The sequence below is a fragment of the Aptenodytes patagonicus genome, chromosome 5 (genome assembly GCF_965638725.1).
Source record: "Aptenodytes patagonicus chromosome 5, bAptPat1.pri.cur, whole genome shotgun sequence".
In the NCBI taxonomy this organism is placed as follows: domain Eukaryota; kingdom Metazoa; phylum Chordata; class Aves; order Sphenisciformes; family Spheniscidae; genus Aptenodytes; species Aptenodytes patagonicus.
Window position 1 is genome coordinate 58,462,765 of NC_134953.1, and position 27,202 is coordinate 58,489,966.

General features: G+C 38.3%; 1 protein-coding gene across 7 annotated transcripts in view; it reads right to left on the reverse strand.

Moving 5' to 3' along the window:
- The window catches only part of MIER1 (MIER1 transcriptional regulator), a 42,008-nt gene that overhangs the window by 9,487 nt on the left and 5,319 nt on the right, over positions 1 to 27,202 (reverse strand). For 4 of the 7 annotated variants that reach the window (XM_076339979.1, XM_076339980.1, XM_076339978.1 and 1 more), the window contains 6 exons: positions 15,213 to 15,237; positions 13,501 to 13,646; positions 8,109 to 8,276; positions 5,448 to 5,580; positions 3,171 to 3,235; positions 2,778 to 2,850 (listed from right to left, as the gene is read on the reverse strand). In XM_076339979.1, the coding sequence (XP_076196094.1) occupies positions 2,778 to 2,850; positions 3,171 to 3,235; positions 5,448 to 5,580; positions 8,109 to 8,276; positions 13,501 to 13,599 (538 nt within the window). In that variant the 5' untranslated portion in view covers positions 13,600 to 13,646; positions 15,213 to 15,237. The remainder of the gene's footprint in view (positions 1 to 2,777; positions 2,851 to 3,170; positions 3,236 to 5,447; positions 5,581 to 8,108; positions 8,277 to 13,500; positions 13,647 to 15,212; positions 15,238 to 27,202) is intronic. The other 3 variants (XM_076339983.1, XM_076339982.1, XM_076339981.1) reach the window with 2 other exon arrangements.

A 27,202-nucleotide genomic window follows, 5' to 3' on the forward strand; every position in this document is an offset into this window, starting at 1 on the left:
CAGCTAACACGGCTGGCAAAAGCCACAACAAGGTCCACTACTTCTCCAGGGAAAATGACACCCAGATGCCAGACATTCTGAAGTCAAACAGCTCCTGAAAGGAAACTTTGCTAAGACCTTCCTACTACTTCCAAGAAATACCTTCTAAAACAAAATCATTCAGGTAAAGATCGATGAATTTTAATACTACCAAATCTCCACTGTTTTTTTCAGAGCTCTTGCATGAGCTTTCAGACCAGGGAAGCCATAGTAAATGGAAATTAATGGGAGGAACATGGCCAAAAGATATATCCTCTGAGTTACCTCCCATTTTTATTTTGAAGAACCCACAAGTTTTACACATTTAAAATACCAGTACAGTAAAATAAAGTAAAATTCAGGTTATTAAAAAACAGAATCAGGAAAGTATCCAGACCTTGCTTGTGTCTCAGTCCTCAGTGAAAGATAACCTTACAAAAACCAGCAAGAAAGTAACTTTAACATTGATTCCATTAGCTCGGTGAGCACCTTTCACTCTTACTCAACAAGACAAAGAAGGAGAGAACACTTGGGAAAGCACGGTCAGCACAGGAAGGGAAGATACAGTAGCATACTGTGCAGGTGGAAAGGTCAGAGTGGCAGCTAGGTACATCTACACTTGAAAAAAATTATTTTCAACATGAAAGTAGACTACAAATAAAAAAACAAAACTGGTAAGGAAAATTAAGTGTCTTGCAAAGAAAGACAGCTCCATTTTACGAACAACATACTCTTTGGAAACAGCTCCCAACAATTTTTGATCAGCTTTTTTTTTTTCCAAAAGCTAGTCCTAATCTGATGTTTGGTTGCTCATTTAAGAAAAAGATTCTAGGTATCTTGGCATACAAACTCCAGCAGAAGCAACAATTCTTTTCAGGAGATAACTGATAATTGGTTCTAAGCCACCCTTAATGATGCAAGCTAAGTACACCGCAATGTTTATGAATGACAGCGGCCAGTAAGTCTCAAAGCAGCTTCAGCACCTTTCAGTTTTCAGAGCTATCCTTTGATTTTCAAGTCCAAGCCTTCTGAAAACATAACTTTTAATTTTGTAGATTTTTCATAACCTGAAATTGTTTAGTAGTAACTAATTTGGTCTCCAGGCATACTTCTCAGAGAGCCAGTCCACTGTAATTAGCTTATTGTAGATTACATGGTCGTTTTTTCCTCACAACAGCATGTCAGAACACATTCTGAAAAGCAATATGGTTATTCTTAAAAGTTCTAGCATTTTTGTGCTTTTGCTTATGGGACTGGATATGAAAGCACTAGCCTTCTTAGTGTTTAGGAATTTTACAATTAGAATTTCCCCTTCATTAGAGAACAACTAAGATGATGGGATATGTACATGAAAGTAGTAAATACATAGTCTCAGGCATCTATTTTTCAACTTTTTAAGCTTCATTAATATTCCAGTTGGAGTCCTGTCAAAGATTACATCCAAAACACAGCAGAAGGGAAAGAAGTGGCAGAAGATATAAAGCCCCACTGGTACATAAAACTAGAACAGCCCTAACTTTTCCCCTCAGTGGTTTTTGCCCATGATGTAGGTTCTCTGTTCTGCAAAGAGTAGTGTGCAAGACTATGAAAAACTGTTTTATACAGGTTACTGCAATGCACAAAGCAGCTATATCTTTTTTATTACTGGAGGCCAGAAGCCATTTAGAGCTGAGTAAATACCAGGAAAAGCAGGTGACTGACCAGTAAAGCATCATTTACTGCATCTCAGGCAAATACATAGTTCAAGCTCTATTTTCAGATAGAAGCAGGAAAGCATGCAAAGAACAACAACTTCACAGCTAAAAACCAGATGTTTCCTAATTTGCCATTTTCTATTTTTAATGGAAGCTCCTGACTTCTCACATAGTTTTAAATTACATTCTCTTCAACCTCTCTGGCTACAGAGTCCAGAGCTGACAGAATGTGTCAGTTTCAGTGTGAGCCTGCTCTAAGTCAATAGCAGGACTGATGCTCTTTCTAGACAGTTTCTAGCTAGATCAGGCTACAGCGTAGCTACCCCAACCTGGAGCTTGAAGCAAGACAACTGCTACTACTGGAGTGTATACTCAGATTCCAGGAAGGCACCGAGTTTTGCGCTGGTTAGTTTAAAAACTAAGTTATATAAAACTACAAAAGCCACAGTCTCAAACTGACCTGCAGTGTAAATAAATTCTTAGTAATAGGCTGAATGAGCAGGAAAATTTGCTTCTTTTAAGCTCACAGCTGGGTTTTAACTGGGTCTACCTTTCCTGACTTGATTATATTGACAGCATATAGCCAAAGGCTCTGTTTGTGAGGGAGGAAAAAGTTCCTGGAAAAAAATTCAAAAGTAGAACAAGAGGTTCTTTAATACTGATTGAAGAGTTATAAAATGTGAAAATCAAAGCTGCTGGTACCATTTTGCCTCTTTTAACGTGTTAATCCAATTCCAGCAACACAATTTCTTTATTATCTATTTTGTTTTACATAAACTAAATATACTAGGTGAAGAGGTCAACATAAGCTACATAGAAAGCTTGTGTATGTTACCAAATTAGAATACAAGGGTTCAATCGGCAATAGGCCAGCAATATAATCTCAAGACTCAAGATCTGATGGTGAAGTACAGGATGAACTATAGTTTGAGACGATGGTTCTATTTTTCACTTGAAGGAGCTCTTTTATTTTGCAAGACACATGACATCAATCAAATCTTTTATTTCTCCCCATTAGAAAATAATCTCAAACATAGTGATAATGGTAATAGTGCTAAGTCTCACCTTTTTCATTCTCTTTGTATTTGCATATGCCAGCTGGAATTTCGGCTTGAAACATAGAGCCCACCATGATTTCCTGTTTTGAAATAACAGAAACAGAAGTTAAGCAACCACAGCCGTGATGTTTTTTGTCAGCAAACAAGAGAATGACCACATCTTTTTTTACCCCTTAAAACTTTCATTGCTCAGAATCTAAAACTACAGTTAACAGGCACTATATGGAAATGTATTTTTGACAATTTGGGGAGGTCTAACGCTTCTTACTATCAAAACCCTTATATTTATGGGGAAAAACTGGAGAGGATTTGGGTGATTTATAGAGCTCAGAGTTACTAGGAAACAGATCAACCCATTATTCATGAAACACAGACTTTTTTAACAGCCTTTAATATTTACCTTTTTCCAGTCTTCTGAGGGAATATAATCTTCATCTTCTTCAGATTCCTCTTCTATTTCACTATCTACAAGAAATTGTTCAAACAGTTACACAAAATGAGCTGTGATGGGGCCCGTGCATGCCAACACCAGCCTCCAGCAAAGCGGGCTGAGCGAGAGGGGACCTGGGACGTCACAGGCAGCTCCTGGGAGCACCGCAGCAAGGGTTGATGGGGGCACGTGAGCCCAGCCTCTCATCCCACCAGCCTCCAGGTGCACAGCAGCCCTGCTCTGCCTCACTGCCATCTTATCTAATACCACACAAACACAAATGGCAGTTTTAGTGACAATACTAAATGTTTCAGTATTGACAACTTTAAAAAATGACCCACCCAAAGTTCACATTTAGAATGGATTAAGATACACAACAGGCTCTGAAATGTTAAAGCGCAAATGAATACATCCATCAATTTTACTACTACTACTACTACCTAATTAAAATCTGCTTTCCCTCACCCAAGCTTTGAAGCAGTTGAGATGATCCACATCCAAATTTACTACAAACTGTTACTTTCTGAAAGTATTTTTATGTGGATGTTCAGCATCCACATGTGGGTTTCAACACCATTTTCAATGAGCTCCTAGCTTAGTTACTGCTGTTCTTTTTCCCTTACAGCAGCTGTCACTGAATTTAAGGTAGACTACAGCACAAGGTGCAAGAAATCTGCTTTTCTCAGTCTTACTGGGATTTAGTAGGCTTGGATGTACTGCTCGGAGATGCACAGCAGCACTTAAAGTAGATTATTTTGGATAAGGACTGACAAAAATTTTAAGCTCTTTATGATATAGGCTAGTTGCCTTTCACAATATACTGAAAGCAACTGAAATATCTGGTTTATGTGTAGCATGTGACAATATCAGCACCAAAATTATTTGTACATTAAATTACATTCTATACACAGCTGAACATTGTAAAAAAACCCAAAACCTAATGCAATCCACTTGCATTATGCTAATGCTACTGCTATGTTTAAAAAACAGAGTTCATTTAAGATACTTGCAATCCTCTGCACAGCTACATGCTGAAGTTCCTTGGCATTTTTGGATTAAAATAAACTACAGATTAGAAAATGGCATTTCTACAATGTCATGGTTAATAAGTATCAAGTATAAGGTATCATAAGGAACCTTTGCTTTAACTTTTGTTTATTAAAACACAGAACAGTAGGAATTCAAACATCAGCGACAGTCACTTCCCTCAAAAAAAGGTAAAATATCTGTTGTCCAAATGGCCCTGCTGATAGCTCAATACTAAAAGGTTCAGATCCCCTTAGGTAAGATTGCCACAGAAATGAGAGCTGTCTAAAGGGACAGCCATGTAACACTAGCTCAACAGTCTCAAATGGATGCAAAACCAATTTTTAAACAAAAAAAGAGAGAAAATAATCAGTCCACATTGATGCTGGCAACAGTATCAAATGTGGAATTCTTGAAGCAAATTTTCTTCATCATTATCTCCCCCTTCATTATTTCAGGTTTAACAATCTATTGGCCTTTTTCAGATTTCATTGCTTTTGTTTTCTGTATTAGTGATCTTGAAGAAATCTGGGGTTCTACTTCCAGTAAATTTCAGTTTTTACTTTTTCCTTTAGTTGGATGCTCACCTTCTTTGAATGAATACATAAACTGGTGTCACCAGGCCTTGTCGTGACAATCACGCACTGTGCAACAATTATCTAGTTGGAACAGTTCATTTCCTACTTACAAATATTTTACATATGTCCTTAGTATGAGCTGGCAGCTGAAACTACGATGGTAAGGTAATACCATACTAAATAGTTATTTACCGCACCTGGACTCCACGTACAAGAAAATTTTTCTGAAGGGCACATCCATACAAGCCAGTTTGCAGGATCATAAACTGGACTGTTACAACACTCAGAGTGGTGTCATAAAAGGATTTACACTGTCTGAAAGCCTGCTTTTTCAAAACTGTAGAAATACAAATTTTTCTACAAATTCAATCCTTTCTTTTAAGAAGAAAGAATATCTACTGTCCTTATACAGAGTGCCTTATCTGCAGAGAAGATTTAGCATTCAGCTAAAATCAGGACTTTTTTGTTGACTATTATTTTGAGCATAAGGATAATAGAGAGCAGTGTTATGAAAGAGAACAAACAAATGTTTATAGGTATCAACATGCATATTTCAGAAACAGAATATGATGTTAACTGGAACTGTTTTATCCAAAGGTCAATCATACTGAGATTACTGTGCTTAGTACTAAACTGTACATACTTGTATCAAAATATTTACATCGACGAGGGCGAATTATCTCCTGTGGATCTTGAGAAGCAACAGATGGTGCTGGGTCGTCATTAGATGACTGTGTCTCATCTTCCTGACCTGACGAATCTTTTATGGTCTCCTCCTTAAATATAAAAAAGCAAACAGGAGATCAGCTATCCCTTGTATGTGACAAACACTATTTTGGCAACATTTTTTCCAAAATTGTCAATATATCAAACTCAAATATCTTTTAACTGACTTGAAGTGACTGTATAGATTGTGGCCTGTCCAGACTGAGCCTCAACAAATGTGTAAACACATCATATTATTTATTGACCAGGATTTTAAGCAGATCAATTTAACACTCAGACTCTAACATACAAATCAGAAATATGAATCATAATTAAATATCACGCCTAGTTTTTTAAATCAGTCAAGCAAATCCTTGCAGTTTTCATTTAACTTCATTTAACTTTAAATTTTACCTTGGTCTTTAAAACCCTTCCTTATGAATTTTCAATAAAAAGGGGGGGGGAATTATTTACTGGCTATACTTTTCTCAATCAAATGGTAATAGTACCTTCCATAAAAATTAATGTCAATAGTGTGGTTCAACCCCACAGGAACAGTGTATCAGTAGACTCGAGTATGTACACTGAGTCATTAAAAGATCAAAAATTAGAACAAGTCTCTTTCTTAGAAGATAAACCACAACTATGGGAATTATTACAATTAACGAAAATTAAAATGATAACGGTAAAAAAAAAAGTATTAGTGTTTTCTATTTCAATGCATGTTGTCAATATCTTTTATGACTATGTTGTAAGCACTCATACTTGCTAGTTCCGACACAGCACATAGCATTAGGCACAGCACATGTGTACCTTTACCAGCAACCAGAGTATTATCACATGTGCAGCTTAAAGCAGATTAAAAATAGAAAATAGCTAAGTGCAGTACAGCTAAATAAGCTGTAGAAAGATGAGCACTTGCAGAAAAAGCTTGAATGATTTATAAAATTATTCCACCCCCACAGATGTATTTTACTGCCTCTCTGCTAAGAGCACGCAAGCATTTCAGAGCTCTCATTCTTGTACCCTGAGGCAAACAATCATAACAGGTTAGCTAGCTCTCTTTGTGCCCAGTCCTCCCCACCACCTTTGTTCCAACCCTATCAAAACTGGGGTAGAATAGGTGAACGCATACATTCAATTCAGCCACAGTGCCAAGTCCGCAATTAGGCTAACCCATTGGCTGTGTTTATGGTGCCAGACTGTGAACGTTGCTCCTGATGGGCAGGAATGCACTTGCTTCTGCAGCATGCTACAAAGTGTTAATGTCCTACAGAGGGACAAAGATGACTCCTCTTGCTGCTGACAGCGGTGACAGACACTGAGATTTTATCCATTTAAGAGAAAAGATAGGCAGTATCTTAAATCAGCTAGTAACAGAACTGAAGAACTACAGAGGAGGTCATGAGAACACAGAAGATGGAAGCTGTGTCAGGAAGTAATTAAGAAGCAAGGACACAAGAAGAAAGTGAGACTTCAGGAACACCACCATGCACAACAAAATAAACCACTTTTGTGTCTTAATTTTGCATACTTCATGTTACGTAAGTTTCTCCCCCTCTCCAACTTCTTGAACCTTTTTGGATGTAATATAACTATGTATCTTTCTGGTTTTTGAACTATTCAACCCATACAAATAGCAATCTTTTATAACATCTATCAAGGGAGTTTGTAAATCCTAAGAACTTCATCACATATCAGATCAGAACTGAATCAGATATATTATTCCTCATCTCTGTGCCGCATTCCAGAGATTCTAAAATGGGTAAGATATCAAAGAACAAAGTGCACCCTTTTTAAAGCCAGATTAGGTAATGCAACTTCCATTAATGCCTAAGCTTTTTTGTTACTGACAATACAAAGGGTTTCATATTTTAATGGAATTCAGGATGCAACTCTGAATGCCACCAGTAATGGAGAAGTTACAGCTGTGCCCATGACAGGACAGGATTGTTACAAATACGTATGACATACACAAGTAGAAAAGACTCTTCTAAAATCAGAAAATTTATTTTAAGAGCACACAGAACAGGATTTTAAAGATGCTAAGTTCAAAACTATACATTTTGCAAAGATATTTGAAGCATTAGATTCAGTTAACAATTTAAGTACAACCAGGGCTGCCAGCCTGAAAAAATACAAATTAAAATGCTAAAGCTAGAAAACTTGCAGCCATCTCTGATACTCAGAGACACATTTAATTCAATTCCACAATTCACTGTTCAGTTTCAGTAGATCAGCTTTTCGTCTTGAAAAAAGTATTAAGCCATATCTATAAAGGTGCCTTCAGGCATTTAAAACTTCAGTTTTGAAGTCAGACTATTTCTGAAGGACAATTACAATCCATTCTTAAATAATGCTATACGTATACATGTACCTTAATTTGCTGCAGCAACAGTTTGGAATTATACAGATGAAATTAAGAGCAATGAAGAGAAATACAGATGGGTAATTAAGAATAAACATTAGAGTTCAGTACACAAAGCATCTGAAACCAACTATATTATCAATTACTTCTGCCATGATCTGGCATCTTGAGTGGTTGTCTAGTACAGAATGGCTGTATGAAAATCAGTTTCAAATTAGGGTAAACACTTACTTTGTTTTCACCACTACAGCCACTGTTGTCATCATTATCAACATCATCATCATCTTCTCCCTCCTCCTCCTCTTCTTCTTCATCTTCATCATCGTCATCTTCTTGGAGTGGAATGGTACCATCATAGCCATAACGGCTAAGTAGCTCCTGGATTGGCATATCACTTTCCTGATAAACATCCAAACAAAGTTTGAGATTTTAACAAAAATATTTCACATCCCACATCTGCTCTACAGCTTAAAGGTGTGCATTTTAAACGTAACAGCAAAAACAGATAGATGATGATCAGGTATACTAACAAGGGCCACTTCAAAATGAATGGACAGTCAAAAATAGAAGTTTCGGCTCATAAGAAAAATGTGGGGTTTTATGCAGCGGAACTATTTCCTAATCCTTTATAAATTTACAGCAGACCTCGCATACCACCAATCTCTCAAAGGGGCCGTAAAGCTCATTAAAAGGGCACCAAAGGGCTGTATGCCCCAGCCCTCCCTTGGTATTTGTCTACTGCTACTTGACCAAAACACAAGCACTGCAATGAGGCAGGTTACGTCTGGTTACATCATACCCCTTCAGTACACAGAGTGAACACACTCCTTATTGGAATACATACTGGTATTCCCATTACTGCCCAAAAACTACCCGAAAAAATTGTAGTATTTTGTACGTATTTGTGGAAAAAACAGAAAATGTGTGTCAGCAGCAACTGATTCACACAGACAGCTAAGATATTGACAGTTTTTGCAGGCAGGAACTTGTCCTAGTGCAAGGCAGTGATTTTTGCAATGTCTTCAAGAATTCAGCAGAATAAGGACCAGAACTTGAAGTATCTGGCTTGAACATGGAGTTTAATCTTCATTTGGGGAGTTGCACTACAGGGACAGTTCTACACAGTTCTGCAACCCTGGCTTTGAATACAAAATTACACCAAAAACACACCTCTCCGTCTCTCTGTGCCTCTCCCCTTTCTGGGCAAAACAAAAAATGAGGGGTTGGATGGGGGTGAGGGATCACCTTATATTCAGGATCACCTGATATCCAGGTAAAGACAGCAGTAATGTTTACAGATCCATATACATTTTAAGCTAGTTGTCTACAAAACCATCCACAGTTGGAAGCAAATCTGCTAAAACATGCGCACATTTAAAAATCTTTATATTTAGAATGCTGATCCACCCTGAAGAGACATTTCAAATTATACAGTCGGCTCTCGAATTTAGTGGCTGCCAAACTGTTATCAATTACATTCACTTTATTAATTAAAATTATTAATTGCCAGGTCTGCAAATTACTTACTTTATTACTTTTAATACCTCAGTATTGAGCCTTCGGGGCAGTATATGGCATCCCTAATGAGATTTTTCAGAGCAGAAACTTTCAGAGAGCATTTTAAAATTATCTCTCTCACAAGAACAAATCCGTTGTTTATTATTTAGAGGTGTCTGCCTGCTCTAAATATTTCTTCTTAGTATGTAATTCTCAGCTGATAATCAGATTTTTTTAGTTATCAGCTGACCTTAAGACTTCCTCCGATGAACTCCTTTCCTAAGGGCCTTCACTGATCAACACACCTCTAGTTTCTGGAAATATACTAACAATACCAATTACAAAAGGCAAGTGTAGTTAGTTCTGCTGTGTAAAAATAAGAGTAACACAGGGGTTACCAGTACTTGTTGTCTGTGTATTTTATTTTATTTTACTTCAAAGAACTAAGCCATTCTACCACTTACTGGTCTACTCTTTGGTTAAGCTATATACACAGCAGATGCAGACCATGTGGACCTAAATGTCCTCACCTTCCCTCTTGACTTCTTGGTCCCTATCGTATCATTTTATGGAAAGAACTCTTAGAATTGGGTAATTAATAGTTTACTGAGACAGACAACATGACAGGACTGTGATCTTAATTAAAACCTGACAGTACAGCTATCAGAAAAATCCTATTCATAATTATCCAAACAAATGTTCTCCAGTACATTTTGGAAAGTAATATACTTCCATTAAGCACTCCTCACCACTATCCCATTTGTAGATACAGACTGAGAATTAAAAAGAACTTTTACTACAATTCGTAGGTATGTGTGAACAATGTAACAGGCATATTACTATATATTACCTAGGAAAGCGGTATTGTGTCTACAACATTTTTCTTAGGTAGAGCCTCTTAACTTCAAATAGTCCATTACAATTCAAAAAGCCCCAAGGGTCAGCAACTCTCCAAGATAAAATACAAATCAAGATTTCTGTATTGTTTCAGGATATTGCAAAAATAGGAAAGGTTAAAAAAGTAACAAGCCTTAACAAAGACACAGAAATTTCTTATGTGGAAGATGTTTAATAACAAGAAATGAATTAAAACTCATGCGTCTGGAGTAGAGGTTAAGTGAGGAGGAGTGATGTAACAGAGAATTGTATCACAAGCAGCACAGAGAAGGTAAATATAAATGACTGTACACTTTTCTAATTGAAGAGCTCAGGGACAACCACTGAAATGAACACAGAATAGGTCTGAAAACCCAAACATATTTCTCACACTAAATGAACTACGCAACATTGCCATATGCCTCGTGGACACTAAGTTTACAGAGGTCAAAAATAAAACGGACAAATCCACAGGAGGAGGAAAAATAAGACTGACAGGCATTACAAAGAGACAACATCTTTTTCATATGTGCCTGAACTGCACCCTGCTAGAGGCTGGAAGAGTATTTGGGAGAAACACTGCATGTTTCCATGTATGGTTCTCTCATTTAAAGACAAGAAGATGCTGGTGCATAACCCTAAGAAAACCCAAGAGCCCTCCCTGAAAAGGGGGACCCCAAAAAGACAAACCAAGTGATTATATGGAACAACAAATGGAAAAAAGAATGGAGTCAAAAGCTTAAAAATCTGGAAGTAACGCAGGGAGGCACCACACACAGCACCCTGGCAATGCTCACCACTTCCTAGAGGCACCCAGGAAGCCTGCACACGCCACCCAATAGTGCTCTGCCCACAGACAGGGCAGCACACAAAGGTAAAGAACTTGGCCTCACACTCGTCAAATCCTCCATGTCACATTCCCTCCAGCTGATGCTTTGTACAGTCAGCTTAGCTAAGAGTAGGAGGAAATTGAGTCTCTGCAACTTGCTTGGGCATGGTCATTTATTATTTCCAAGACAGAACGTGAATGCAGTTTCCTACTACCAAAATTATGCTGCCAAGTTTCCTGCGTTTTGGAAAACTGCAGCGTCAGCATATGCCCAGGACGCTAAGAGATGTGCCTCATCCCAGGCACACCTTCCTGAGCACTCCCTCTTGGGCTGCTGAATAAGGAATACTGGTTAGCCAGGACTTTGGCCGTATCTGGTATAGATGCTCCTACGTACAAAAAGAGTATTCCTGAATTCATGTCTGGATATGATCAAGGATAGTCTGCTGTAGCACCTCACAGATAGCTTTCCTGCCCAAGAAAAACTCTTACCTTTCAAGAAATATCACTGAGAACTACCAAATCTAATACTTCTTATTCCCTTCAGGTACTGCTCTGCTCTCAGGGAACTGTATTTTTTCCTATACTAGAGCAGCATAGAGGGTGACTTCAGGTCTCTAGATGCAGATACGTTACTGCCATTTAGACAAAAACGTATACGCGTACTTGCACAGACAAATGCCAGGATGCTGCTCAACCTCAAGTACTAACGCATTACAGATTCACCAGAGTTTCAACCAATGAGTAGAAAAGATCCTAGATCCTTACCCTCAGAGGAATGTGTAATTTTTATGACAGTCAGGAGCGAAACCATTAAGGTTCAAAAATGCTTTTGCAAATCCTGACTGCCACCTCATCTCTGAAGGAGCTGAACTAGTAAATCAGGCACATTCGCAGCCTGGGGGAAATCTAAAATAATATGTGTAAATGTCGGGGGAAAGAAAAAGACAGGGTAGCACTTGTCTTGACCACAGTTTTGAGATTTAGATTGTCTATCATCCATGACTAAAAAAACCAGACATAAAAGTAAGCCTTGATGTGCGGCCTGCTATCCCACAACTAGAAGTAACCATAGGTCTCTAAAAAGATCCTGCTGGCATGGAAGCATCTGAAACTCAGTAAAAGCCCTACTGTAAGATTCTCTACCAGTCTGTAAAAGCATTCTGCAGAGAAGAGTAGCCCACGGAGCAATGTGAATCTAAGTGATACCACTGCTCACCATCCTGATCACAAAAGAGCTGACACATGGAGAAATTATAAACTTGCAGCCCCGACAACCGAGATATGAGGGAATAAACTGATGGCTGAAATACAGTTATAAACGAAGCATTGTAATGTGGTGATAGATTTACACAACCAGATGTTGACTCTTCACAAAATATGAGGGGAAAAAAACATATTTTCAACTTAAAAACCACATGACATACATGTGGAGCTCCATTTCTCATTTAATCTAGATGAAGCATAATTAGATTCACAAACTAACTATTTATCTTTATGTTTACCATTTAATATCAAACCTAAAATTACCAGAAAGAAGTTATCATTTACACCCGAAATGTAGTTTAAATGCATTAAATTAATTTAAAGTCATATTGGCATAAACTTATATTAAATAGGATTTGCGCATCGACTATGCATCCGAGAATCGTTAATGATCTGTTCTGGAAGCCTTTTCAGCCAATGAGGCCACAGACAGTATCTAAATTACTCTGCGTTTATAATCAACCTAGTTTGTAATTTAAGAATATTATTCCTGCCCGAGAAGTAATTTAAGACAATACATAAGTGACAGCATAACCTCAAAATGCCAAATAAATCTTATATGCAATTATTTCAGAAGATACAAATTTTAAGATTTATTTATCACTATTAACAATAATTGTGAGTTCTGATCCCAGCTCTGCTGACAACTTTGCTTTGAGCCAATCATTTCATCTGCATGTTTCCTCTACCTTAAAAATGAAGATACTCCTATATGCTCCAAGTATTATACAAATGTTTGTATAAAAATGCAAAAGAAATATAAAATTATGGGATTTTTTAAAAAAAATCAAAATCTATATGCACTAATCAAGTGCAAGTGCTTTAGAAAAACACTGGAATATAGAAGTTTAGTCAGAGCATACTGTAACTTATATTAGCTATAAAATGAAAATCCAACACCAGCACATATATGCAAAAAGAAACTAAACAAGCACAGCGTTATACATTATTAAGTGTTTATGCACCAGTTTCCTTTTCCCAACTTTTGAGAACTGCAAATTTAGCTCAGCCCCTTTCCCCCGTCTATATTATTTGTCTATTAGTGTTTTAGGGGTGTTTTTTTTAAAATTCGAAATATAAGGGAAAAAACCTGCATATGTTTTGTATGAGACTGTGGGCTGTGGTTATGTTTTATGACTACTTAAGGCTACCTACCCTGTTAAGATCCTCTATTTCAGAACTGAAGTTTGTTTCTCCTTCCATCATTTCCTCCTCTTCTAATGTCCGTTCATCATCAAAGTCATGCACCAGCATATCAGCTGATGGATCAAATTCATGGTCATCAGATGTTGCTGAACCTCCTGATAGAAAACATTTTAAAGTTTTTAGTTAGATCATGGCCTCACAGAGTTTAATTTTTTATTTTGGTGACATTTTAATACTCAAATTATACTGAGAAATTAAAATATCTTCAAAATCCCTCAATTATTTATCTTAGGGAAAGCCAATCTTATTATTCAGAGGACAGTGAAAGCTGTCCTTTGGGTGGTAAGAGATCATGAAAAAAAGAACCAGGAGATACTATTTAACCAGCCAGTTCTCAAAGTACTATATATCTAGACATCGGGCCCCTAGTTAAACGTTTGTAAAATGTTCAGTTTTTGAAGACTTAATTCCTAAATAATCATAAACCTGCCTGAATCAAGAGTTCTACTGGGAGCAGAAATAGTCATAAAATATAAACTCAGGGCAGTTGTTTCCTTGATACTTTGCAAGCTTTCTTGTTTATAACTACAAAGACAGTCTAATGACTTTTCCAAAATTTAAACTTAAAGTAAGCTTCACAGTTATGCAGATTTTATTTACGATGCAGAATCCTTAGTTATTTTTCCCCATGCAGTTTTTTCACAGTTCTTTGTAAAGAAGTCTGGTTATATTTTATGACAATGAAAAATAAATGAATGGATGAATGGTTTGGCAGATGCAGCATTTTTATGTAATTCAGCAATACCTGATTTCTAATTCCAACCCGGCTAACATTTTTCCGCTTGTCTCTGTGGACAATTTAAATTTCATTTTCCAAAGCTTGAAGAGTGTACCCACGCTAAGGGTGCAAGAGGGAGGGGTTGACTGTAAGGGTTAACTATACTTTGTAGTTTGAAGTGTTAAAGCAATTGATTGATTCTCTGAAAGAAATAAGAGCTCAAGAGACAACAGCAGTCCAGCTAAAGTAACTACTGGAAAGCTTTTCCATTAGTAGGATGCCAAAACCCTTCGAAATAAGTAACACTAAGTACAGTGGTACCAAAGTGAACAAAAAAACCGCAGATATTTATAGTTTACACTTAGGCTGACTACTCGATAGCCGGTAGCTCTGGGATACTGGAATACCTGAAAATAACCAGCTTTAAAAACAGAAGTCATGAAACCCCTCATTTTTAGTAATCCAATGAGGTAAAAAAATACTGCTTTTCTTGCTGCTTTTGTTCTTGATGTATTATGCATACAAAACATAGAGCAACCATGTATCTATTAATTGAGAGCACACAGTGCCTTAACTTTTGACTCTGTATTTAACTCTAAAACCAATGGGTAGCCGTGCCTAGAGGGATGGTAATCGTATCGCTGGGTAAAGCAGTCTCTTCCATGCCCTCAGCACTCGCTCACATTGTGCTCCTTAGGACGTCAGCATTCCCAAACACGTGTTCGTGCAGCTTTTGCAATGACAAGAATCATATTTCCCCAGTGTATTTTACCATTTAGAAACTTGTGCCGGTACAGACTGGAAGAAAGCAGTGAGTACTTAAACCAGCACTGCCACCAATCTATTAATCAAATTATATCCTTAGATTACTAACTGGAAGAGACCAGCAAAAATAATTTTTCACTCTTCCCTCACAAGTTTAGGATATATTAAAAATATTTACCTGGGCTTGAAGATTCAACAGAAGGCTAAAAAAGAAAACACAGGAAATTATTTTTTCTATGTACAAAAACCTGTACAAACATCTGATACAAAGCAAGTCACTGCAAATAATATATTTACAAATAAAGCATCACAAACACGCTGAAGCAATTTAAGGTAAAAAGTATTCATTTTCTCCTTTACGTATCAATATTGCTGCACTATTTCAGCAGGAATAATTGCAAGAACTGCCCATTTTGTGATGCAATAATTGAGCTGATGAAGGTATAAAATAAAGCAAAACAATTCATTCTGAAAATAGTATTACAATTCCACAATCAGCTTAGTATGGCATAAATTGGTGCTACTGCCAGATGGGACAATGCTACTTTCTCTCCATCTCTATCTGCTCATTTCCAATTCTTCCCTTATGCCGATACAAAACTGAAAACTAACAGTAGTGATAGGTTAGTTTTTAACAGATCCAGCTCTGATTTAACTCCATGTACTAAATCCCCTTTCCCACAACCAAGGTATATGCCAGATTACATTGACAATGGAAGCACTGTTTAAGACAAATTATACTATTTGAAACTGCATGCTATGCAATACACAAATTCCCTGTTCTATTTCACGTACACACTTTTAAAAGGTAATCACAAATCACAATGAGAATTCCTCATAGAACAAAAGGAAAAAGCAATTTAATCTTAATCTCTAACCCAGCTGTGAGGAAAAAAAAACCCAAACCAACAAAAACTATTTTGCAAGCCAGACTTTCTTCCCAAGTCTGTTTATAACAACAAATTAATATAATCACAGACTACAAAACAAATATATTTTTTGAAATACAGAAAAAAAAATGAGACTTCCACAACAATCTTTATGTAACAAAGACATCCTTTGGCCTACCATATTTGGAAACCCTACATTTATAATCAGAACAAACGTCTTCTTTCATAAAATTCTGCCTTCTCTTGCTTATAACTTTGCCAGTCTTTAACTTCCTGGGATGAAATTTGCATGTCAGACATGCAAACCTCATTTGTTTTGAAAATTCAAGCAAATGTTTCAACTATTTTCAGGAACAGACCTAATGAAGTGTTTTTTTCAAAGTTAGGAGGACTGACTTTTTACTTCAGAGAGCTGCAGTATCCCTTTCCCTGCCACCTTCTGGAAACCGAGATATTGTTTGGTATCATGGATATTGTTGTATTACGTAATATCCAATGCTGTCTTCATGAAAAACTGCCTGCATTTGCCCAAGAAATAATTTGGAAAACTTCAATTTGCACATTCACAATAGATACCTGTGTGTATGCGTAATATTATATCTAGATTGTACTCCTACTAGAATTGTAAAATCTGTACACCCAGAATTATATGCAAAATTGAAACAAGATACTATGTTAGAAACTGGTAAATTTAAACTCAAGTGAAAACTTGTACTATTATTCAAAGATTTTCTAAAGCATTTTCCTTCTCCTTGACTTCATCTCATAAGGCTAAGCAGTCACTTGCACAAGCCACTTCCACCCAAAACACCTGGCCTAGCTAGGTAGTGAATATTATTGTAATATGTGTAATTATAAAGTTCTTTTATATTAGCAGCTCTTCAAAGTGAGAAGAAATACACCTTCTTAGGAATCAATGACCAAAATTCACTCACATGTCTGCCTATATTTTATGAGAGTCTACAATGTACAAATGAAAACTCAAAATATATTTGCCTGTGTCAAGCAGAAAGCAGTATACGGAGGTAAAAGCACATCTTGAATATTTGCCTGAAGGGTGGACAGAAGATAGAATAGACAAGAAGTTTTGCTTCCCTAACATTGTACAGCCCAAAGAAATATAGAATATATACACTGTCTTCAGGCAGAGACACTACAGTCTGTTTTTCCTCATACTTACTAACATCCAAATACGTTTTTAGTTTATGTGCAGTATCACTGCTGACTTGCAAGAAACAGCTTTTTAGGCAGTATTAGCATTAAAAGGCAGCACTGCACAAAAAAGCCAAGAGAAATCATATCTGCACAGTTAAGTAGACTGAAACTCATGTTAAGCACTAAAAACATTTTTGCAAAATGTTGCACAATGCCATAGGAAGTTTCGCTAATGACTACAGTTTAAAAATCTTACTCTGCAAAGATTATCTTTAAAAATTCCAGTGTACAGTATTACTAACATACACTGAGCTAAAGTTGAATACCAAAATCAGCCAGCAATGACTGATCTCTATTTGGTATGTTTTGTTTGTCTGATAAACTTGCAAAACTGGGTGATGCATAATAGGGAATACACAATTATTAGTGCAAATTAACAAAGTCTTAGCATATTTATTGCAGCAATCACAGGTGGGAAATCAAACAAATTCAAACTATTTCTGGCAGACAATGCTGAGAATAAGGTAGACAATACCGCATATTCAGTGCGAGGAAAAAACAAGGGAAAGACAAACATCACTAAGAAGTATCTTAGAAAGTTTTAAAATAAAGACTAAGTCTTCCTTAATAATTCTCTCATAACAAATATGAAAGAAATGAGCATTGCAAATGCAGATTATAGCCACCACTAGCAGCAAGAGGAACCTTTGTCACCCAAGAGGGCCTAACAGAAACCAACTGAAGCTAAACTGCTCATATTAACTGCAACAATCTAGCAAAAGCAAAACTGCAATGGTAAGCAATTCATCAGGGCAGTGCAGAGACACTGCTGTATGGTCTGTGGGTTGTGCAGAAGTCAAGGTGCAGCTTTCCCATCCTCGTTACGTGGCAGCCTCTGCCAGGGTACGAAATCCCTTGCAAATACCTTCAGCCTCAACCGAGACCAGGAAGCAAGCTGTGGAGACCCCATCCTCACGCAAGGGTCTCTGGAATCCCAGGGTCCCCTTTTAACAAAGTATTGACCTAGTACAGCAGTATCAGTGTACTTTGCATCCAGCTATTTGCAGCATTCAAATAATGACTCATCGTTACAACATAGACTGCTCTCACCAAAATCAAGTGACTTGAATACCGAGTTGCTCTGAAATGGAAAGAGGAAAGCAGAACCAGAGCTGGTAAAGATAAGAAGGGAAAAAGTATCCCCATGACTTATGATGAAAGATTATTCCAGAAATGACTCTGCCCTCATAGGAACAGAGAGCTGGATTTAACGTCCTAGAAAGCCCTGAAGATAATCTATTCAGAGGGATAAAACATGTTACTTAGCAAACAATAAATTCTGCAAATGCCATCTTAAAACTGTTCTTTCTGCCCAACCATTAAAACACACCATTATTGGAAGGCTTTTACAAAAGCTAGCACTCCTGCTGACAAAAAACCCCCCTCTTTCCAAGATGCAACCTGCACTTACTCATAGCCAGTTTCTGTCTAACCTAGTACTAACACTATTCTTAAGGCTAAATAACCACTCCCCATCTCCCCGGTTATGTTTTGATGTAACAGAGGCATTTCGGGGGGGGGGAGGGGGCCTCAGTTGGGAAACAGTTTATGCATTTATAGATCAGTAGTGCTAGCCTCATCTTTGCAGTGGTAATCCACTGGGGAATTCTGGCTAGCCCATGCATGGGGCAGGTGGAGCCTCTCCTTGCCTCTGCTTTACCCCAGCCCAACCTGGGAAGGAAAGTTCTGGGGAAAGGCGTGAAGTCAGAAGGAAAGGAAGGAAGAAAAATGAGCGCATAATTCAGGGATAACAGGAGCATCAGGGAGCCGTGCCTCCAAAACTGAAGAACTCAGGGTGGTCAGTGAGAAGAGGCTCATGCTATAATTATATTTGTGTCCAGAAAAATAACTGTGACTCAAAGCACAAGAGCACTTGTGGAAAAGCAAAAATAGTTTAGACTCTGCTTCCTTTACAGCACCACCAGATGGGGTAGGGGTTCTGAGGGAAAGGTAGCATTCACTTTACTATGAATTAAGGATAGCATGAGTTCAAGCAAATAGAATCTAGCACAGTGTAATGGCAGCAGCTCTGCCCTCACAGGGGAAAAAAAAAAAAAAAAAAAAAAAACAACCCCAAAACACAGCTTTGCTTTCAGCCAGCGTTAAGGATTTGCCAACAGCCAGAAAGACCTGTAGGAGGCCTGTTGGTCCATGAGCCTTGTGTAAAGGGGAACAACCAACTCCCCACCTCAATTCGGAAGAGCAGGTTTCCTATGTTGAAATCCTCAACAAGCAGAACAGGGTCCACTCTAACCTCTGCACTGAAGCCATGCAGCATCCTTCAGATTCATATATACCTTGTATGGTTTTATGTATGCGTGCAAGTGCATAGATTTTTATGTGATTTATATATAAATGTTGGAGCCTGTTGTTTCAGTCCCACTTGAAGTTTCTGTAACCCTTTACAAGTGTTCAGGATGGAAAAGACATAATTCCCCTCTTCAAGGATAAGCATCCAGAGAACTACAGGCTCGACAGCCTCACCCCCAGCCCCGGGCAGGTGATGGAGCAAACCCTCCTTGAAACCATTTCCCAACATATGAAAAAGAACAAGGAGGCAATGGGAGCAGTCAGCGTGGATTCACAAAAGGGAAATCATGCCTGAGCAGCCCAAGAGCCTCCCTCAATGACAGGACTAGCATGGTGGGGGGCCCCTAGCAGCAAGGGGCCACAAAGGTGACTGAGGGACTGGATCATCTGACATAGGAGGAGAGGCTAAGAGAGCCTGGGCTGTTCAGCCTGGAGAAGAGATGGCTCAGGAAGATCTGATCCATGTGCATGAATATCTGATGGAAGGGTATACAGAAGACTGAGCCAGTCTCTTCTCAATGGCATCCAGTGACAAGAGTCAATGGGCACAAACTGAAATACATTTAAACATAAGGAAAAGCTTTTTTCACTGTAAGAGTGATGAAACATGGGAACACGTTGCCCAGAGAGGTTGTGGTGTCTGCATTGGAGGTATACAAAACCAGACTGGCAACAGTCCTGGGCAACCTGCTCTAGCTGACCCCGCTTTGAGCAATGGGTTCGTCTTGATTATCTCCAGATGTCCCTTCCATCTTCAACAATTCTGTAACTATATGCTCCAATATATATTGCAGTGGAGCCTACCACAATGAAGCATTTTCCTGTTGAGAGCAGACACAAAACCATAGTGGGGCATAAAAAGATCTTATAAAAGTCAAGCACGCTTTAAGAAACGAAGTTCAGCTTTCAGTATGAAAGCACGACAGCTCAAGGAAGCAAATGGTCTTCCCTATAGGCTGAAATACTCCTCCTTCACAGCTTCAAAAGCATTGCTAAAATACTGCAGTGCCTCTAGAGTTCAGAATGACCCCCACGACTTTTAAACAACTCCAAAATATATACCCAGTACAATCCTAGTCTATGGAAGAAAAAAAAATACAAACCCCAAACCAGAAAATCTGCAAAAACCCAATCACCTCCAGAAACATTAAGTCCATTTCAGGCTACCTCACAGAATGGATACATTCCTTGAGAGGTTCTAATTCATCCTTTGCCACAGACTTCATAGGCAGCCTTTAGGAGAACAGCCTCTGGGTCTCTATTCCTTTCTTCTAAGCTTTGCCTACCATATCTACCTAGTCTGTCCTAGTTTGTGGATTATCATCTCTGTATTTCATACGTTTCTAGTCTAAGTGATGCACTGCCAATCATTTTCTGCCTTCTATTTCTAGCTAGATGCAGCGTCACATTACATCTCATCTATATTAATGGCCAGCTGCTGCCAAAAGTAGTAGTCTGACCTCTTCCCACCACTCCAGTGTGCTTCTGCCACTTGTGCTAGGTCCAGCAATCAGGAAGCTGCAGCATGTGCTGGTTCAGCAAACCAATCTCAAAAAAACCTAATACTGGTTTTCCATCCTACCAGTGAGCCACAGTACTTGTCTTGGGCCTTTGCAATTGCCAGACACTGCAAACAATCTAGAGATGAGTTTGAAGCTAGACACATGGAGAAGGGTGTGTGGCAGGACATCAGGAGTAACCTTTTCAGTGACAATCTGTTAGCATTACACGTAAGGTAAAAGAGCATCCTATGATTAAAGAGTTGTTTCAAGACAATTACTGCAATTCTTGATTATTCAGACCTACTTCCTTGCCTCCAAGTGATCATGACTCTGATCAGGGTAGAAGAGATGGCTTTGAGGGCATTTGCTTATAAAAATTTCCTGGCAGTAGTTAAAGATCATATGGCTACATCGGTATCATCAAATCTTAAGTCCTAAGCTATGGTATGTCAATATAACAGCAATTCCTGTGAAAAAGGATAGCCCGGTTCTTCAGCTTTTCGTTTTCTGCTGCAGCAATTCAGAGAAGTAACAAAGCACTTTTTTGCCTCAAGGGCACTCATGGGAACAAAGAGCTGCTACCTATAAAAAGATAATGGTATCCAAGGCCCAGTGGAGAAAAACTATGGGATACTTATAATATACGGTTGACACTCAAATTGTTCTATGCATAGCACCATCAGAAAAGATAACAGTGAACATTTGTTGTGGGTTCAAAAGAATGAAAAAATCATTCATGAACTCCTCACTCATGTACAACTAGGAAAAACTCAAGCGACCAAGGAAGTCCTGCTGTATGGATACACTGTTGAGCATATTTGTTAATGCTCCAGATGAGCAACTTGAAGGAAATACCAGTTCTGAGATATGAAGAATACGAACCTTATGGTAAAGAGAAAAAGACGACATTGAGCAACAAAACATCAGGCTTGGGTGACACCAAAAGAATCTGTCACTGTTTTTATTCCATGTGTATTTTTAGGAGTCTTGGGAAAGACATGCAGAGTAGGTGTTTTCAGAAGGTTAGTGACACTTGCAGCAACAACCAAGCCAAAAAGATCATACCAAATACATTCTCCAGTGTACGGATACGGAAATAAACGGAACTGAAGTTGGACAGTCTCTTTCAGGCACCTTTGGACTGTCAAGTGATGAACCTAGTAGACATATCAGACAGAAAAATACCTAGATCAACAGTGTTACTCTGACAACAAAAACTCACTGGACTCTAGATTACTATAATTTGTGATGGAAGTTAAATGGTAAAAGTAAAACTGAATTGGCATCATGACAGGTTTATTTAATGCAAACAGCCTTCTGGAGACATCAGTTTTACACAGCTTATTTTTGAACCCACTACTTCAGAAGCAGAGGTATGCTTCCAGGCAATCCCCATTTCTGCAGGCTGGCAGGAGATTTTCGTGTCTCATTCCAATGCTTCATAGCTGCTTGGACTGGAATGGGATACTCCAAAATGTGAAAGCTGTGGAAGTAACACACTGAGTTTTCTCTCTTCACACTTCTCCTACAGCCTGCAAAGAAACACCTGAACAGAACTGACAGGACACTACACACTTTCACTTCTACCCACAAAACTACTGTTGTAATTGCTAACATCTTTCATGCTGTTTAATATAATCAATTAATAATGAAACATCTTAAAATTAGCAGTATCTGCAGTCTCTACAAGACAATGACAAACATACATCCCGTTCAAATTTACTCAGTTATCTTTAATAGCTCTTTAAGCGTTACATAAAACAGTTAAAAACTAAAATTAAATTTTGTCTATATTGATAGCAATAAACCTGACAAATTCATCAAGTTGATGCTCAGCTCTTTTGAACTCTGCTACAGGAAAATACCACAGTTAACTTCTGGGTTGCAAGTTGCTTGCTTTAGCAACATTTGGGGCACAGAAAACTTTAATATTAAACTGCCAAACAAACCTTAAAATGCAGCAGTGTTACCTATTTTATAACGACACAAAGAATGAAGCATGAGCACCGGGTAGAGAATACACATAACTACCTCACAAATGATGTTGAAACCACATACGTGTATATTAAAGCTACATTTCACTAAGCAGACTAATTAAAAGTAAATTACTGATATGCAAGTAGTAATACATATTCTGTTATAACATAACTCACATTTATTCCCAAAATGCAGATATACAGTTACATGAATAATATTCAAAGAGGGCATGAAAACTGAAGTTTTGAATACACAAGGTTTAGAAACTAACTTTGTAGACCCTGAAGTTCAAGTTATTTGAGAACAGGAGCTCAACAGCTAAAAAATTTTGTAAGACCCATGGCCTGAACTGTTGAAGTCTTAACACTGACTGTGGCAGCCATTTAATAAACTCTCCTGTGAGCTAAGCTAAGTGATTGCCCGGAGAAAATGACTAGTTAAAATGGTGAAGAACATCCTTTACTCAAGAGGGCATGTGTCCCTTTTCATAAACAGGTATTTCAGTGGAAGGCTTACAGTTCCAACTTGTCCCTCTCTCCCTGTGTTGTATATCAAAATAACCTAAGTGTCAGACAATGGTCTGCCTCATTTTTATCTTGGGAAGAAAAGAACAACATACTGAAGCAAGAAGGAAAAAAAAGACACTGCTGCCCCTCATTTGATGGTTTTACATGTGAACACTTCTATAGCCAAAACTACAGTGACATCCAAGCCCTTCTGCACATGAAATGGAAGCTTTTATATACATGGATTTTTTTTTTTTTTTTAAATTTGATTGCTAAATGAGAAAATTCTTTTATTTCCAGAACACAAAGATGAAGTGCAATGTTTCAGCTGACAGATCTCAAACGTGTATATCTAAGCCTTGAAACTACCACCTTAGCAAAGGTCCCCTGACTTGGCCATTCCCTTCCTAGTCTTGATTCCACTTAAGAGTTTATAAAGTTGACTTTTTCCCCCCCATGAGGACAGCCAAGCATTAGAACAGGCTGCCCAGTCTCTTTCCTTGGAGGTTTTCAAGACCAGACCTGGAGACAGCCCCAGGCAAGCTGGTCAGATCTCAGAGCAGACCCTGCTGTGAGCAGAAGGTTGGACCAGAGACCTCCTGAGGTCCCTTCCACCCCAAATTATCTCATAATCCTGAGCTTTGAGATTTTGCAGGTAGCACTGAAAAACTACTTATTTCCTCACTTCCCTCTCCCCGCCTGCTTCTTCTGAGAAAAGTATTGGATAAGGTTTGGTTCTATTTATTACTACGTAATTAAAAAAAAAAAAACCACAAAACCTAAAAAAATTCAGCCTCAGTTTTTCTGGAGAAACTGCCTGATCAAAGTGCCTAACTGGCAAGAATCACAGGTTGGGTTTTAATGCAGCTGACTCAGTCCTGTATCAATCTACCTAAATCTCTTCACCAGGAAAAGACTGGAAAGGGTAAGCAGATGATACACAGTATTTCACAGGGGATATTGTTAATGTGGATCTTTCAGATATTTGGTTTGCAACATGGCTCCCTAAATCTGCAGTGGCACACCTGAGGGGAAACAAACGGCAGCCTTTCTTAAGTAGCCTTTTTAAGTCAGTTTTGCCAGTGAAGTCACTGTATCACCTGGGGACATCTTCAATATTGTGAATACTAGCGAAAATTCTTAAATAGAAAGGTATTTCAACTGCACCTCTAACAAAAGTAGCAGCTGCTATGTTTAAAAAAAAAAAAAAAAAGCAGTGATTCAGGGGAACATAGAAGGCTGAAGGATGTTGGGTAATGACTCTCCCTGCAGTGATTTAACCTTCTCCAGCCTGCTATCTACTCCACACTTCTGTCAGAGGTTATCATGCCACAGCAGGAGCAACAAAGTGAAGGTGCACCCAAAGCAAATCTGTGCGAACTTACAGGCTTCCAAAGAGTGATGCTGTCATGCTTTCCTTTCTGCCACACTTGCTGTAGAAGGAGTAGCCTCCAGCAAGAGGAAACAGCACCTTGAAAGTCCGGGGGGATGACATGGCAGGACAGAGAGGTGACAATGACGTAAGACCGTCAGGGCAGTTTCTGATCACCCCATGGATCGCTGAACTAGAGGGACTAACTACCTCGCCATCCTAAACACTCACACCCAAGGTGAGTGCAAACCTCTGCAAGAAGTACTGAAGAGCAGATGTAGCTACATCTTTCAGGGCTCCAAGTCAAAAGAAGAGATAGCACACTTTAGCGTGGTAAAAGCAGCTTCTGTCCAATGGCTCATGACCATGCTGCTGCTGAATCATCTGCTGAACTCGCACACTAACTTAACATATTTACAATAAAGTGGAACTGATTCTTATTCTCCTTTGAGCAGAGTAGATGACTGGAACCAGGAACCACCAATTGTTTCCCAGGATAGTCATCCCTGCTCAAGAACCGATGTGCAGTGACTTACCTAAAGGACGGAGTCATCAGAAAAACTAGATGAGCAGTGATGCTATAAGACTCACGGAGGAAGACTGCTAGATGGAGGAAACTGCAGCCAAAGGAGAATGCCTCGGTTGACAGGACATTATGCTCACTAGAACTTCACCAAGAGAACTCCCATTTTCAAGAAGTATTACGAAGCACGACCACAACAGTTAATCAGAATACCTTCTGTCTTATCTGAAGCATGGACATTTCAACTGGACATTTTCTAACTATTTATTGTTCATTTCCATTACAAAGTACAGCATCAGCCTCAACTTCTTGAAATATCCTGAAATTTCTTACTAAGAAAAATTGGAAGTCTATGGAGTGATCATATCATACCATAGGAATTCAGATCAAATCGTATAGTCACAAGCCAAGCACCACAAGAAAACAATTTGTGACATGAATGGACTAACAGTGAAATATTAATACAGACTGGGGCTTCTAGCCAGGAAAAAAGCTCAAGAAGAAACTAATTTTCCAACAGTTCCACTGCCTACCTAAAATCCCTCCACTGTATTAGAAAGAACTCTAAGTCCCAAGCAGTAAGCCCACAAACATCAATATTCTATCACACACAAAAAAGTCCACGAAACTCTTCTATTACAACCAAAAAAAACCCCACTCTTTTCCAAGATTAGAAATGCAGAATGCTAAATGCTATTGTTTTCCCTTCAATAGCTTGTCAGAAAAACTGAGGGAATACAATCAGTGACTATAACCAACCACTTTGGAGTTTGTACTATCACCAAGGAAGTAAGAAAACTGAATTCCCAGATCTACATTAGGTTCACAGATACCTCCCTGAAGTATTCTACAAAACCTGCTCCAAAATGAAACAAAAAAGACAATTAGTTAAAGCTAAGATCAAATGAGGAAAAAAAAAATTGTGCTCAACAGGATGGACTGATGTGAATCACCAATTTTAATCATGATTCAGATCAGTCAGCAGGAAACCTTGATTTAATCTATTTTGACCTTATTTTGTATCCAGGCAATACTCAAAAGCTCTGTCCTCCCTGACTTTTAAAACATCTCAATTTGCAAACACATTAGTGATCATGTTAACTTTACTACTGCTTCCTACAGTGGAGGCTATTACACATTTATGCATGTTGTTTTAAAGTAACAGCATAGCTTAATAAAAATACAAAGATTAAGAATGTACAAAGGGTTAGTAGGAATGGTTATTAGATCATGCATTTCTGAAACATTATGTCCTGAAGTTGTTTCAAGCTGCATATGAAATCTAGAATTCAGTTAAATTCACAAAGTTGAAAACTCTTCAACTGAAAAGAAGCATAACATTCAGAAAAAAGGAAAACTTTACCAGACATTATGAATTTAAAGATGACTTACTAAAGCAGTGCCACACAATGTTAATAAACTGATTTTTCTGGTCAAAAACAACTAAACATTCAGAAATCCAAACAACATTAAAGTGCACTCAAAGAAGTCAGGCTGAGTCAGTTTAACCATCCACTGATACCAGAAGAGAAGTGGTCCTGCTCCTCTCCAAGACACGCATACTCCTGATTCTTCCCGTACTTGCCTGACACCTTAGGACGCCAGTTAAAATTTTTAACCCCACAGACATTCAACTCTGCAGAAGGAAAAACTTAAGTTCTTATTCCAGCAGATCAGAAAGCTGAATAACCTCAATGAGGGGCAAGAAACACTAGGAACTGGCATGAAGGTAGTCAACTGCCTGCTCAAGAGTTGGGAGAAACAGGACCATATTTTTGAGCAACAGTAAACAGCAAGAGCTGCACAAGACAAGGATACTGTGTAAGGAGAAGCTGAGTCAATCTCATAGCTTGACATTTTTGGAAGGAGGAAT